Source organism: Apteryx rowi, unplaced genomic scaffold (assembly GCF_003343035.1).
Source record: "Apteryx rowi isolate R43461 unplaced genomic scaffold, aptRow1 scaffold_831, whole genome shotgun sequence".
Classification (NCBI taxonomy): Eukaryota; Metazoa; Chordata; class Aves; order Apterygiformes; family Apterygidae; genus Apteryx; species Apteryx rowi.
Genome location: NW_020451129.1, coordinates 53512 through 66764, shown reverse-complemented (window position 1 = coordinate 66764; position 13253 = coordinate 53512). Strand labels below are relative to the sequence as shown.

At 36.8% G+C, this 13253-nt stretch overlaps 1 protein-coding gene across 1 annotated transcript in view; it reads left to right on the top strand.

Annotated features, from left to right (window-relative positions):
• The window catches only part of MEI4 (meiotic double-stranded break formation protein 4), a gene marked incomplete at its 5' end in the record, with an annotated part of 65541 nt that overhangs the window by 21345 nt on the left and 30943 nt on the right, over positions 1-13253 (top strand). The window contains one exon of the mRNA XM_026089848.1: positions 6274-6405. Coding sequence (XP_025945633.1) covers positions 6274-6405 — 132 coding nt within the window. The remainder of the gene's footprint in view (positions 1-6273; positions 6406-13253) is intronic.

Here is a 13253-nt window from a genome sequence, read left to right as displayed (position 1 = left end):
GATTCCAGGTGGCAGACTTCACTTCTCCAGTCTTGTTAATCATTCCGCAGCCTTGCGCATATCAGTCCTTGCGCATATCGGTTGGTAGACTTCTTTTAGTCCTGTTAAGTCCTCTGTTCAGCAGCTTTGCGCAGGTCAGCTCTTGTGCTATCAGTTCTTCTGCATATCAATTGACAAACTTCAGTCCTGTTAACTCTTCACTCGCCCGTCACCTTATTACAAAATTCCTATTTACTTCAGTTAGTAGAGCCAAAGGCTTTAATTTGAAGATTCCTTTCTTTTTCTATTCCTACAAAATTCCTGCTAGAAAATGGTAACTCTTGTCAAACAAGGAAAAATACAGGAATTTTGTAAACAAACAAACAAAAAATTCTTTTAGGTAAATCTTGGTTGCCAGCACTAATAATTCTAGAAAGTAAAAATTTACATTCGTCTCACTATCTGCCTAAAATTCCTGTAAGAAAGCTTAAAAATCATAATTATATATACACATATGTACATACATACATACATATATATGTGTGTGTATGTTTTTTAGTATTTATGTGTGTTCTTTAGGGAAAGGTAGCATTAAAAAACTACTTTGTTGTGCCTAATGCAGACTGAATTCCTGTTTAATTTCTGCATTTGATTTGTTGCTGAATTATGAGTTTTGCCTGTGTGAAAATCAGGGAATATTGACTAATGTCTAATGAAATTTAATTATTTTTTAAGATGTTAAGCATGTTATGTACGACTCCTTTCTTTTTCCTCCTAATGTAAGATTTGTTCACACTTCTCATGTAGTAGAGCTCAATGTGGAGTAGAACTATCCATGATAAGATGTAGGCAAAACAACTTCTTTCTGCACAGAGAAACTTTTAAATGTCCAGACGTTTAAAATAAAGCTAAATTTACTCTACTTTGAGCTTATTTAATGTAATCAGTTCAAATGGCTTCTGCAAAATCATTATATGCTAATTTTCACTATCATGCTACCAGAAAAAAACATAGTTGATGGTGATCTTGCTGGCTAAAAGAGGTGACTTGTGAATGGAGGAGCTGACAAGCTACAAAGGGTTGAGCTAAGTGTCTTCAGAGCATGTTTCATTCCTTCAGTCATTTGGCTTTTGTTTTTTTGTACTAGTGATAGCTGCAGGTATTGTTTATAGAACAGCTGAGACTTGCAGAATGTAATAGGTAACTTACACTAAACAGGAAAATCAGTAAATCATGTATTAAAATACATCAAAGTCAATTTCCATAGACAAACTACCTAACTGTATACATTTAAACTTGAGTTATAAACTAATGCTTACTTTATTTACGATTAGATTAAGAATGTCATACAGTATTTAGGAAAAATATTTTACTATTCTGTACTCAAGCCATTTTTATTGTGACTGCTATACAGAAAGGATTATGATTGGTAGGCTGCCTTATATTCTGCGAGGTGCACAATGTAGTGGATCCCAGGGACATCCAAACTAATTTTCTTATACTCAGTCATGAGGTCTGTACAAAAGACTGGGAAAGTGATGGTGCAGGAGTAGCTGGTAAAGCAAATAGGCACTCTGCTATGTGAAACGTACAGAAGATTTTATATATATATATATATTTTTTTTTTTTCATATTGAAGTGAAACTGAAACTTTGTAAATATGTTCTTTGGGGCAGAAGAGAAGTGTGAGGTGAAGGGGGAGGAAAGAGGGGTCATAACCCTGGAATAGCCAGTAGGCTCTTGACTAGAGCATTTGCATGAGTATTGATTGACTTAGGTTCAAGTATTCACACTAAGCAGAATTCAGTGTTCTGACTTCAGACAGCATACATTTGAACAGGAATATCTCACATCTCACAGTGAGTGCTGTAACTCAGCAAACAGGAATTCAGGGGTCTCTTGTTCTCTCAGATTTTGAAAAGTAACACTACTCTGGATTTTGTCTAGTTCTCTGGTTGCCAAAGGCAAATTAGCAGATATACTCAATGTTATGTCTAAAAATGTAGATCTGTAAAATATGTATCCATCCTTAATTAAATAGAAAAAGTACTAAGGTAAAAATGAGTTGTGGACTAAAATAGGAAATATGCTATTTTGTAGTATTTGTTAAACCTTTGAGTAATGATTTGGAGCAGTCTTAATCTTATGGAATATGCAAGCTGTCAAGAAGGCAGAACTATCTAGGTATTGTAAACATTGTTTCTGTCATAGGGCTTTAATAGATACTATGGAGATCTTAAATGTTTAGATTGTGAAGAGGAGCATTGCTTTTTTGGGGAGTGTGTATACTTCCAATATTGTTGTCTGATTTTTAAGTTACATATCCTCAAAAGACATATAGATGCATTCATTTTGTTATCCTTTCTTACCACTATAATCCTTCAGAAACCTATTTTTGTCTTCCCTTCATTCACATTTAATCTTTATACAATCTTCTGTGTATACGTTTATGGAGGATTTTAATCTAACAGGTTTTCAAAACTGTATGTGTACAATTTATGAATTCGCTTTAATATTGGGAGATCACTGTGTCTCTGTGTCAGGCTACGGATCTGGTGCTGAGCGTAAGACTTGTCTATAGTTTTCTTTTTCTTTTTGTTTTGGGATTACTTGCTAAGGTGAGGTCATTAACAGCAAAGATTTGTTATAATTTGTTTGTTATGACTGGGAATAGGAGATTCTCTCATATTGGGCACAGGAAAGTTGAGGTGATCAAACTCATCTGCTGTGACAGGCTGGTAAATAGGCATTACATCAACTGGCAGAGGCAGTTTGATCATCTGATCAGGCAGATAAGCAGTAACTGTAAATGGGAAGCTATCTTATGAGCTGTTTTTACAGCAAAAGCAAGAGATAGATGAGAGGAGGGAGATTGTGCATTGCTTTAATAGGCTGTGACCGCATGCTCCTTAGTCATGGAAAAACTAAATTTGAGAGACTGTTTATTATCATTTTCCTTGGATACGTATACTTTTGTTCTGTATGAATCAAAAACTAAACTTTCAGAATATATTTCTGAAATCTTCATATGTTCAAACAGCATGTGCACTCAAATAGCAGAAATGTAAATTACAAGGTCCTTAATGATGTTGCCCTGTGGAAAAAAGGGACTTGAGCTACTGGAGAATTGGGGGAAAGCAGTACAAGTTACGTGGTGGAATACAGAGTCTCAACTCCCTGAGCTGCTGGGGTGCAGGCAAAAGATCTGCAATATGAGTATGCCTGGAGATACAAAACCAGTGTTGTGGATGTTTCTCCGATTCCATAAGCTTAAAGAAATCGGTTATATTGTTTAGGACTCAAACACGATAGCCTGATAAGTGTCCGGCAAAGTGAGTGTTATTAAAAGCATGACATAACTTCTAGTGGACTTAGCTGTTAAATGACAGTTAATCCTTTTATGACCTGAAAATCAATAAACAGTATGTATTCTTTATGACAGCTGGAAACGTTTAGAAAGTAAATAACAGAACACTTGAATGTATCCTATATGTCATTTCATCACTTTGAAAATACAGTTGATTTCATGCCTGTGCAAACATTGTTTTTTAAGTAGAACTGAAGATACCATTAACTATGTTTTGGTACTCATGAACCTTGCACTAGTATTTTCTGGTATATAGGCACTGTATTTTGATATGTGAAGTCTGCTTGTGCTGTTTTTGGTCTTTGATTGTAGCAGTGGTTTAATGCAAGCTAGTACCAGTCGACTTGCATGTAATATCTTGAAAAATGACAAAAATATAGACATAGAATCAAAATGGTTGAGGTTGGAAGGGACCTCTGGACATTGTCTAGTCCAACCACCCTTCCTCAAAGCAGGGTCAATTAGAGCAGGTTGCTCAGAGCTGTGTCCAGTCGGTTTTGAATATCTCCAGGGATGGAAATTTCACGGCCTTTCTGGGCAACCTGTTCTAGTGTTCAATCAGCCTTACAGTAAAACAGTTTTTTTCTTATGTCTAAACAGAATTTCCTGTAATTCAGTTTGTGCCCTTTTCCTCTTCTCCTTTCTCTGGGCACCACTGGGAATAGTCTGGCTCTATCTGCTTTACACCCTCTCAGGAGGTCTTTATAAACATTGATGAAATGCCTCCTGAGCCTTCTCTTCTCCAGGCTGAACATTTCCAGCTCTCTCAGCCTCTCCCTGTATGAGAGATACTGTGATCCCTTCATCATCATCTTGTCCCTTTGCTGGTCTCACTCCGATATGTCCATGTCTTTCTTGTACTGGGGAGCCCAGAACTGGACCCAGCGCTCCAGAGGGGTCTCCCCAGGGCTGAGTAGGGGGTAAGAATCACCCCCCTCGGCCTGCCATCAACTCTGCCTCGTGCAGCCCAAGATGCTGTTGGCTGCCTTTGTTATGAGAGCACATTCATGCCTTCACACCTCAACTTGTCCACCAGCACGCCCAGGTCCTTTTCTGCCAAACTGCTTTCCAGCCGGTTGGCCCCCAGCATGTACTAGTGTGTGGAGTTATTCCTCCCCAGGGGCAGGACTTGGCTCTCACCTTTGTTGAACTTCACAGGATTCCTGTTTGCCCATTTCTCTAGCTTCTCAAGGCCCCTATGAGTGTCAGCACACCCATCTGGTATTTCAACCATTCCTCCCAGTTTTGTATCATCTACAAAATTGCTGAGGGTGCACTCTGTCCCATCATCTAGGTCATTAATGAAGATATTAAACATACTAGCCCTGGGGATTGACCCCAGGGTATGCCACTAGTGACTGGCCTCCAGCTGGATTTTGTGTTGCTTATCACAACTCTTTGAGCCTGGCAGTTCAGCCAGTTTTCAGGCCACCTCATCATCTACTTATCTAGTCCCGTACTTCATCAGTTTGTCAGTGAGGACAGTGGGGACAGTGTTGAAAGTCTTACTGAAGTCAAGATAATCAGCATCCACTGCTCTCCCCTTGTCCACCAAGCTACATTCATCTCATCACTGAAGACTATCAGGTTGGTTAAGCATGATTTCCCCTTTGTAAATCCATGCTGACTACTCCCAGTCGCCTCTTTTGTCCTTCGTATGTTTGAAAATGGTTTCCAGGAGGATTTGTCCTATACAAACTTGCTAAATGGTAGGTAAGTTTAGAATGCAAGTATACACCTTTTAGCCAGACAATGTAGGCAGGGAACAATAGGTGGTTTAATTGCAGCCCTACATGGTGAATAATCATGTACAGCTAGATGAATAAAGATGTGATGGTCTGCTTTTGAGTGGTTCAAATATTTTAGTTATTCTTAGACATATGAATGGGGGACAGAGTATCCTTCTGTCAATCAAAAATATTCAGTTATAGAGTTTTATCTGTGTAAACAGATACTGTGCAAGAGATACTGAATATTAATGCTGTAGGGGTATAAAAGTTTCATAGTCATTATCTTTAAGGTACACTTTTTTTCTTTGAAGGAACTCTGATACATTTATATATAGAAATGAGAATTTCTTCTGGTAGTGTTTTAAGAAATAATGACTTGTTTACTTTGTAGAGCAGTATGTTTCATGACATAATGACTATACATTTCTATTTCTGGATAGTAAGAAAATAGTTTTTATTTTTTTAATAGGAAAGATTGTATGGCAAAAAAACCCCCAAATATAATTCTCATGTATATTCAGATCACTCCTATGATTTGAGAGAAATGCCTTGTTTGCAGCTCATTAAATGACAATATGAAAGTGGTTTGTTTGAATTTGAAAATTCAGTGCATCTTCTGTCAGTTACATTTAATCAAGTTTATTCCTGATAACACCATTGACTGTAAACTCCAGTTTAGCTTTTGGTTTGCTTATGTGTTTGAATTTCAAAGAATTCAGTTGTTCATTCGTCTGAGACGAAGAGTTACTGTATATGCAGGGTAGTCACCCACTTTCTGTGACAGCAGAATGGGCTTGATGACAGCTAATGCTGAAAAGATGTCTCCTGGGAAATTCACACTCTTGGAGGAATTTGTTCATATGAGAGTTTCCTGTAGTGCTAACCTTTGGAAAGGTAAAGTTTCTAGTTAATGGATGTGAACTTCATATATATATATGTATATATATGTATGCGTGTGTGTATACACACACACATACCCACACGTACGTATACGTGTGTGTATGTGTGTGTGTATATATACAAATAAATATTATATTTAAATATTTAATTTAGTTTTAAGCTGTATAAAATTTTGTATTTGTTGACTTTTTTCCTTTAAAATTTTAATTTGTAAATCCTGTTTCTACTTAAGTGGATCCTCTGGGGTTCAAAAAATTTTTGAAAGATGAAGTTTACTGTTACTTATTTATTTTTTAGTTTCAGGCACTGCATGCTGTATCCCACATGCTTGTTTTGCTAGGAAGGAACAACATACTAAGAAATTCTTTAATATCTCTTCTACTATCAGAAGTACATCAGTTTGCTGAGCAGCTGTGGCAAGCTTACCAGGTACTGTTTTCTTTTCTTTTGGGGAAAAACTAAAGAGTAATATTGGGGAGTATTTTATCTACAACTATTTGTCTCATAAAATGTAATAAGTGGATCATTCTATAGAATATGCAGGTTTAAGAGCCCAGTGAGTGTTAGCCCCTAACTTTATATCTCTTTTTTGAATCTGCTGGTAAAGTAAAAGAAAAAATCCTTGTGGACAAAAATAAATTTATCACACTGTATAATAAATAGTTTATATAGGTTTTGAGATCAGGCTATGAAATTTTGAAAGTACTTGAAGCAGATATTTAAAATAATTATTGCCACCTATAACATGTGGGTTATGAAGGCTTACAGTTTAAGTATCTGGTTGGACACACAAACATTATGGCTCTTTCTAGCTCATGTAGACTTGGAAATAAGCTTGCATTATTTTCTTTCAGAATTATATTTCATATTTCACATTATAATGCTAATTTGTATGCTATGAAAGTTATCCCTGACTATCTGCTCTTCATCTCTCATGCATTAAAATAAGCTAGTTACATTTTAAGAGCAGAATGGAATGGAGATCGTATTTTCTGGCGAAATTGACATGTTAAATTTTTATTTTGAAACTATGCAATACATGGAACAAACATAACTTTTCTGGTAAACTATTGATTTAAAAACAAAATAGAGGAAGTGGATGTTCCTTTAACATCTGTAGGACAGACGTATGAAATCAGTTGGATATTCCTGGATTTTTTATGTGCCTCTGTGTGTGGGCATATATTTAATGCAAACTGTAGAGTCTCACTTGAGATTATGACTTGATTGTATGATACTCTGGAAGAGTCAATGAAAAGAAAGCACACAACACCAGCAGCATATCTGAAGGAAAAGAAAGCTATTGACATGTATAGAGAATACTCATCACAAGTGTATCAGCAAATACTCTGGTTCAGTTTAACAACTGTTTTAGGTGTTGCTCAAACAGTGTTAACTTTGTTTTCTCTAGGATATGATATGAGAATAAATTCTGACTGCTCACAAGGGAATGTGTAATTTCCAACCTGCATTTATAGGATGATTGAATTATATTCTGAAAAGGCTTCAGAAAGGCCGTGTTTGAAAGAGTTCAACAATGTGTCTTATTTTAAGTCACTAGTAGCATATCAGAGTTATTGGTAGCAGCCAAAAGCGAACAAACTTTAAACAAATGTAAGGATAGGGAAATACATAATTAAAAAATGTTTTTGTTTTTTAATTTGAAGAAGCTACACATTTTTAACATAATTAAATCTCACCTGTTTAACAGAATTATTCATCCCTCCTTTCAGTGCACAGTTTTTGCCAGTGGCAACACAGAAATCACCAAATAAAGTTGTTTCAATCCATTTCTGCTGTGCTCCACACTGATAGAAGGCTTGAACTGTATTGTAGGCACTTTGTTCAGTTAGTTACTGTATATTACTCTTGCCATGCTGAAATTATTTTTATGTATTACTTTCCGGTTTGGTACATAAAATTTATTTCCAAAAATTTGTTAGGTTTGGCTCCTCTTTGGCTTTGCTTTATGTTGGGAAGAATCATATATTTTATTTTAAGATTATAATAGGAGAGGTTACAAAACCGCATAACTTGCAGTTGAGAAAATGGAAGTAAATTAGTATTCTTGATTTTAACCATCAAAGATTCTCTTTAATTCCATGAGAGAGGTTTGGCTCTTTCTAATGGCAAATGTTTTTATTACTGGCACTGTAATTTGTAAATTTATGGGAAGATAGTGAAAGGTTGATTCATATGTAAATGTAGAGAAGTTGGTAATTTATTCCTTAACCAATTCTTATACAACAGCTGGTATGATGAATTGTTTAAATCCCTGTATCACTAGGATGGCTTGATGCCCTTAGTTGCTGTATACAGCAGCTTTCCTCTTTTACCTCTGGGAAGGCTATCTCTCTTCCCAAATTTTCAGTGTCAAAAACAGAGGCCTCCTTCCTGAAATGACTGAAAAAAGTTCTATCCAGAACTGAAGTGAAGGTGCCTGTTGAGTGAGAAAGAGGCAACTTTGTCTTGAAAAGTGACCAGCTACCTACATTTCATTTTGGAGAACACAGAAGTAAAGCCCAGCCATTGTTTTGGAGAGCCCTGTTTACCATTCTCTAAGCACTAAAGATTTTGGTTGGGGTATCATTGGTACTAAGCTAAGGGCAGAAAAGTGTTGCGTAGTCCTTTGTGGATGCCAAAAAACCTGTGCCCAGAATAGGAGCTGCTTCTATAAGAAGAGTATAGGAGAAAACTATTTCAAAAGATGCTATGGTATTTTTCCTTCCTCCCTGGTCAGTTATTTTTTCCCCTCTATAAATCCATTGGTCATCTTTCTTACCATCTTCCTCCTCCTTCTTTAGGAGAGTCTTTATGTAATAATTCTTCATGTTGAGAGCTGACCCAATTTAAGAGCTCAAGAGAATTTCTGAGGCGACAGGGGTTTGTACTCCTTTATTCAAAAGGAAAAATAAATATGTTTTTGATCTTGTACATTCATTCCATTTCTTCATACTTAATATATGTGAACTGAAATTCAGGACAGTAAAATGTATCCATCACTTGATCTTCAGGACTAACTTTTTTTCAGTTTTAAGGCTTTGCTTCCCATAGACCTCCATCTGTCTCATTTCAATTACTTCATATTTGTGCTTGCTGCAAATCTTAGCTGTTGTCAATATACTGTAACAATTTTCAGATTTTCTGCCACCAAAATCCTCCACAAAATGTGTCCCACCTTTACAAGCAAGGATGTGTTTATGTTTACTATTGTGCAGAGAGAAACATAGACAGACACTTTATGAAGTTCCCTTTCTCCGTTTTTTCAACAGCCCTTTTTGTTCACCTGGAGAAATAACTTAGTTCTCTCAGATTCAAGAATTCTTAGAGCCACGTTTACATTAGGAGAGATTGCTGTTCTGCTTCTGTTTCTTCTCCCTAAGTGATCAGTCTGTCTTCTGCTACTGAAACATGTTACTTTCCTCTTTCATTTTAAACAGGGTCATGTGGTGGTAATGAAGGCATATTGCCCTCTGATACAGTAATTTATTTATAATTTCCTCACCCAGTGTTATCAGTGTTTCTTAGAAGAGGAATGCACCTTGATCAACCAACCAAAAAAACTCATCTGAAATAAGACTTCCGTATAATCTTACCAAAGCTTATGGAGCTTTCTTCCGAGTCCCTTGTGATACAATCTTTTTACCACTTTTTTGGATTTAAGAAGAATAAGTGATCTTCAGGCATTTAGGTAGACTCTCCAGTGGCTATTTTTACAGTGACAAAATGTCTATGTATGTTATGTTCACCCCCAACATGATATCAGTTTCTCTTAATCACAGTTTTACCCATGTTCTTCTAAACATATATATTGTGTCTATGGAAAAAACAATGCAGGTCACTTTATATATCTGTTCATTCCAGAGCTGGCTGCTCTAAGCATGAAGCCCCGTCATCTCAAAGACTAAATGGATAACACATCCCACTGTACTACCAGTTGGCTGAAATATGTGCCTTCCGGCCTACTGAGGCCTGCTCGACCATTGATGTCTTTTCCTTTCTTCAAAGTGTGCCGTATGCTAACCATCTTCAATCAAATAAAATACTGCTGACTGGATCTGGCTGCTAGAACTGATGCTCAGCTGATTGGAATGATATTTTTTGTGTCACAGATCTAGTGGATACTGCATATACTTTTGATTCTGTATATACTTGCCATCTTCAAGAGGTGCTGTGATTTGTTGCTTTAATCCACAAGGAAATATACTAGAAAAAATTAAAGTTATATGACCTGTGGAACCAGATGCTTCAAGAAGCTTTAATCGTTGAGGTCATGCTCCATCTCCATCTCTGTCCTTGCTGTTCATTGTGCTTGGTGAAATAGGCTTTGAGCTAGTGGAGTTGAAGGCCTCATTTTTCCTGTGCTTTTTTTCAACCTTTTCCTGTGAGCAGGAGGAGGCACAGGGTGGCATAATTTGCAGCTGCTGTTGTTCAAAAGTTTCCAGTACTGTGTATGTGTATCTGTAGGTGCACACATCAGAAGACTACAGGCATACCTCATTTTATTGTGCTTTGCTTTATTGTGCTTCACAGATACTGCGTTTTTTACAAATTGAAGGTTTGTGGCAACCCTGCGTCGAGCAAGTCTATGGGTGCCATTTTTTCGACAGCATGTGTTTGCTTTGTGCCTCTGTGTCACATTTCAGTAATTCTCGTAAAATTTCAAACTTTTTCATTATTATGATATCTGTTATGGTGATCTGTGATCAGTGATCTTTGATGTAACTATTGTAATTGTTTTGGGGCACCACGAACTGCACCCATATAAGATGGCAAACTTAATCGATAAATGCTGTGTGTGTTCTGACTGCTCCACCGACCGGCCGTTCCCCTGTCTCTCTCCCTCTCCTCGGGCCTCCCTATGCCCTGAGACACAACAGTATTGAAATTAGGGCAATTAATAACCCTACAATGGCCTCTAAGCATTCAAGTGAAGAAAGAGTCGCACGTCTCTCACTTTAAATCAAAAGCTAGAAATGATTAAACATAGTGAGGAAGGCATGTTGAAAGCCACAACAGGCCAAAAGTTGGGCCTCTTGCGCCAAACAGCCATGTTGTGAATGCAAAGGAAAAGTTCTGGAAGGAAATTCAAAGAGCTACTCCAGTGAACACAGGAATGATAAGAAAGGGAAACAGCCTTCTTGCTGATAGGGAGAAAGTTTTAGTGGTCTGGATAGAAGATCAAACCAGCCACAACATTCCTTTAAGCCAAAGCCTAATCCAGAGCAAGGCCCTAGCTCTCTTCAATTCTGTGAAGGCTGAGAGAGGTGAGGAAGCTGCAGAAGAAAAGTTTGAAGCTAGCAGATGTTGGTTCGTGAGGTTTAAGGAAAGAAGCTGTCTCTATAATGTGAAAATGCAAGGTGAAGCAGCAAGTGCTGATGTAGAAGCTGGAGCAAGTTATCCAGAAGATCTAGCTAAGAGAATTGATGAAGGTGACTGCACTAACCAGCAGATTTTCAGTGTAGACAAAACAGCCTTATATTGGAAGAAGATGCCATCTAGGACTTTCATAGCTAGAGAGGAGAAGTCAATGCCTGGCTTCAGAGCTTCAAAGGACAAGCTGACAGCAAGAGAACTAGAACTGACAGCAAGAGAACTAGAATTAGAAGTGGAGCCTGAAGATGTGACTGAATTGCTGCAATCTCCTGATAAAACTTTAATGGATGAGGAGTTGCTTCTTATGGATGAGCAAAGAAAGTGGTTTCTTGAGATGGAATCTGCTCCTGGTGAAGATGCTGTGAACATTGTTGAAATGACAACAAAGGATTTAGAATATTACATACACTGAGTTGATAAAGCAGCAGCAGGGTTTGAGAGGATTGACTCCAGTTTTGAAAGAAGTTCTATTGTGGGTAAAATCCTATCAAACAGCATCACATGCTACAGAGAAATCCTTCGTGAAAGGAAGAGTCAATCGATGTGGCAAACTTCACTGCTGTCTTATTTTAAGAAATTGCCACAGCCACCCCAGCCTTCAGCAACCACCACCCTGATCAGTCAGCAGCCATCAACATCGAGGCAAGACCATCCATCAGCAAAAAGATTATGACTCACTGAAGGCTCAGATGATGGTTAGTATTTTTTAGCAATAAAGTGTTTTTTTTTAATTAAGGTATGTACATTGGTTTTTTAGACATAATGCTATTGCACACTTAATAGACTACAGTATAGTGTAAACATAACTTTTATATGCACTGGGAAACCAAAAAATTCGTGTGACTCGCTTTATTGCGATATTTGCTTTATTTGTGGTGGTCTGGAACCGAACCCACAATATCTCCGAGGTATGGCTGTATAAGATCTTGAAATGCTGCAGTTCATATATTGGGCAGATAACTGAAGTTCTAGTTTGCTTAGCTTGCTGAGAAGTTAATGTTCTTAAAGTTTATGCATTCTCGCATATATATTTTTTTCTGTACTGTTTTTCAAACTGCAAGTTAATCCCCACAGTAGCTTTAGATGTGCACAATTGGCATAGTTCCACTAGATGTTTTATGTTCATTTACAAACACTCATATTTTCTGTATGTTACAATTATTTTTGGAAATACCACTTAAAGAATACATCTTTTTACTTATCAAAATAGGTCACTAAATTCTAGTATTCCTGGCAGCCTAGTTTATGGGCCTGCTTTTGAATGTTTCTAACTTTGTGAAACATTACCATTGGGTGGCATGATTTTTAAAAGGATTAAAATATTTTTTCTTATTTTATAGTCTAAAGTAGCAATACAGTATCAGTTTGAAATATACAAAATGACAGCTTTAGAAAAAATTACTCATAAATATTTAAATTACAATTTTTCAAAGGATAATACTTTATACAATCAAATTTCATTAGTTGGCAAGTGTCCTAATCCTGTTTTGTTACTTAAGCAAAGCTGCTGTTAATTGCCAAGGCATTTCACGGCTACCCTCTGAGTCAATTAAATTACGGACTTTGAATCTTAGTTGTGATTAGAGGTGTACAAATATCTGCTTTCTTTTTTTGTTTTGGGTTTTCTTTTGTTTCTGTCTTCTTTCTTTTGTGTCTTTGTTGGCAAATAAGACAAATCAAGAAGTCAGGAGAGGAACGTATTCAGATTAGCCTGCACTTAATTTTTGAACATTTAGTGAACCACAGAAACTGAAAAAATAGGTTTTGATCCCAGCAATTTTTTTTGAACAATTATGTATTTTTTTTTAAGTTGAAAAAGTTTTCTAACGTTGATTTGGATTGAAAAACAATCCTTTTGACTTTTTAAAATTAATTTTCTAGCTATTTCAGGATTTTTTAAA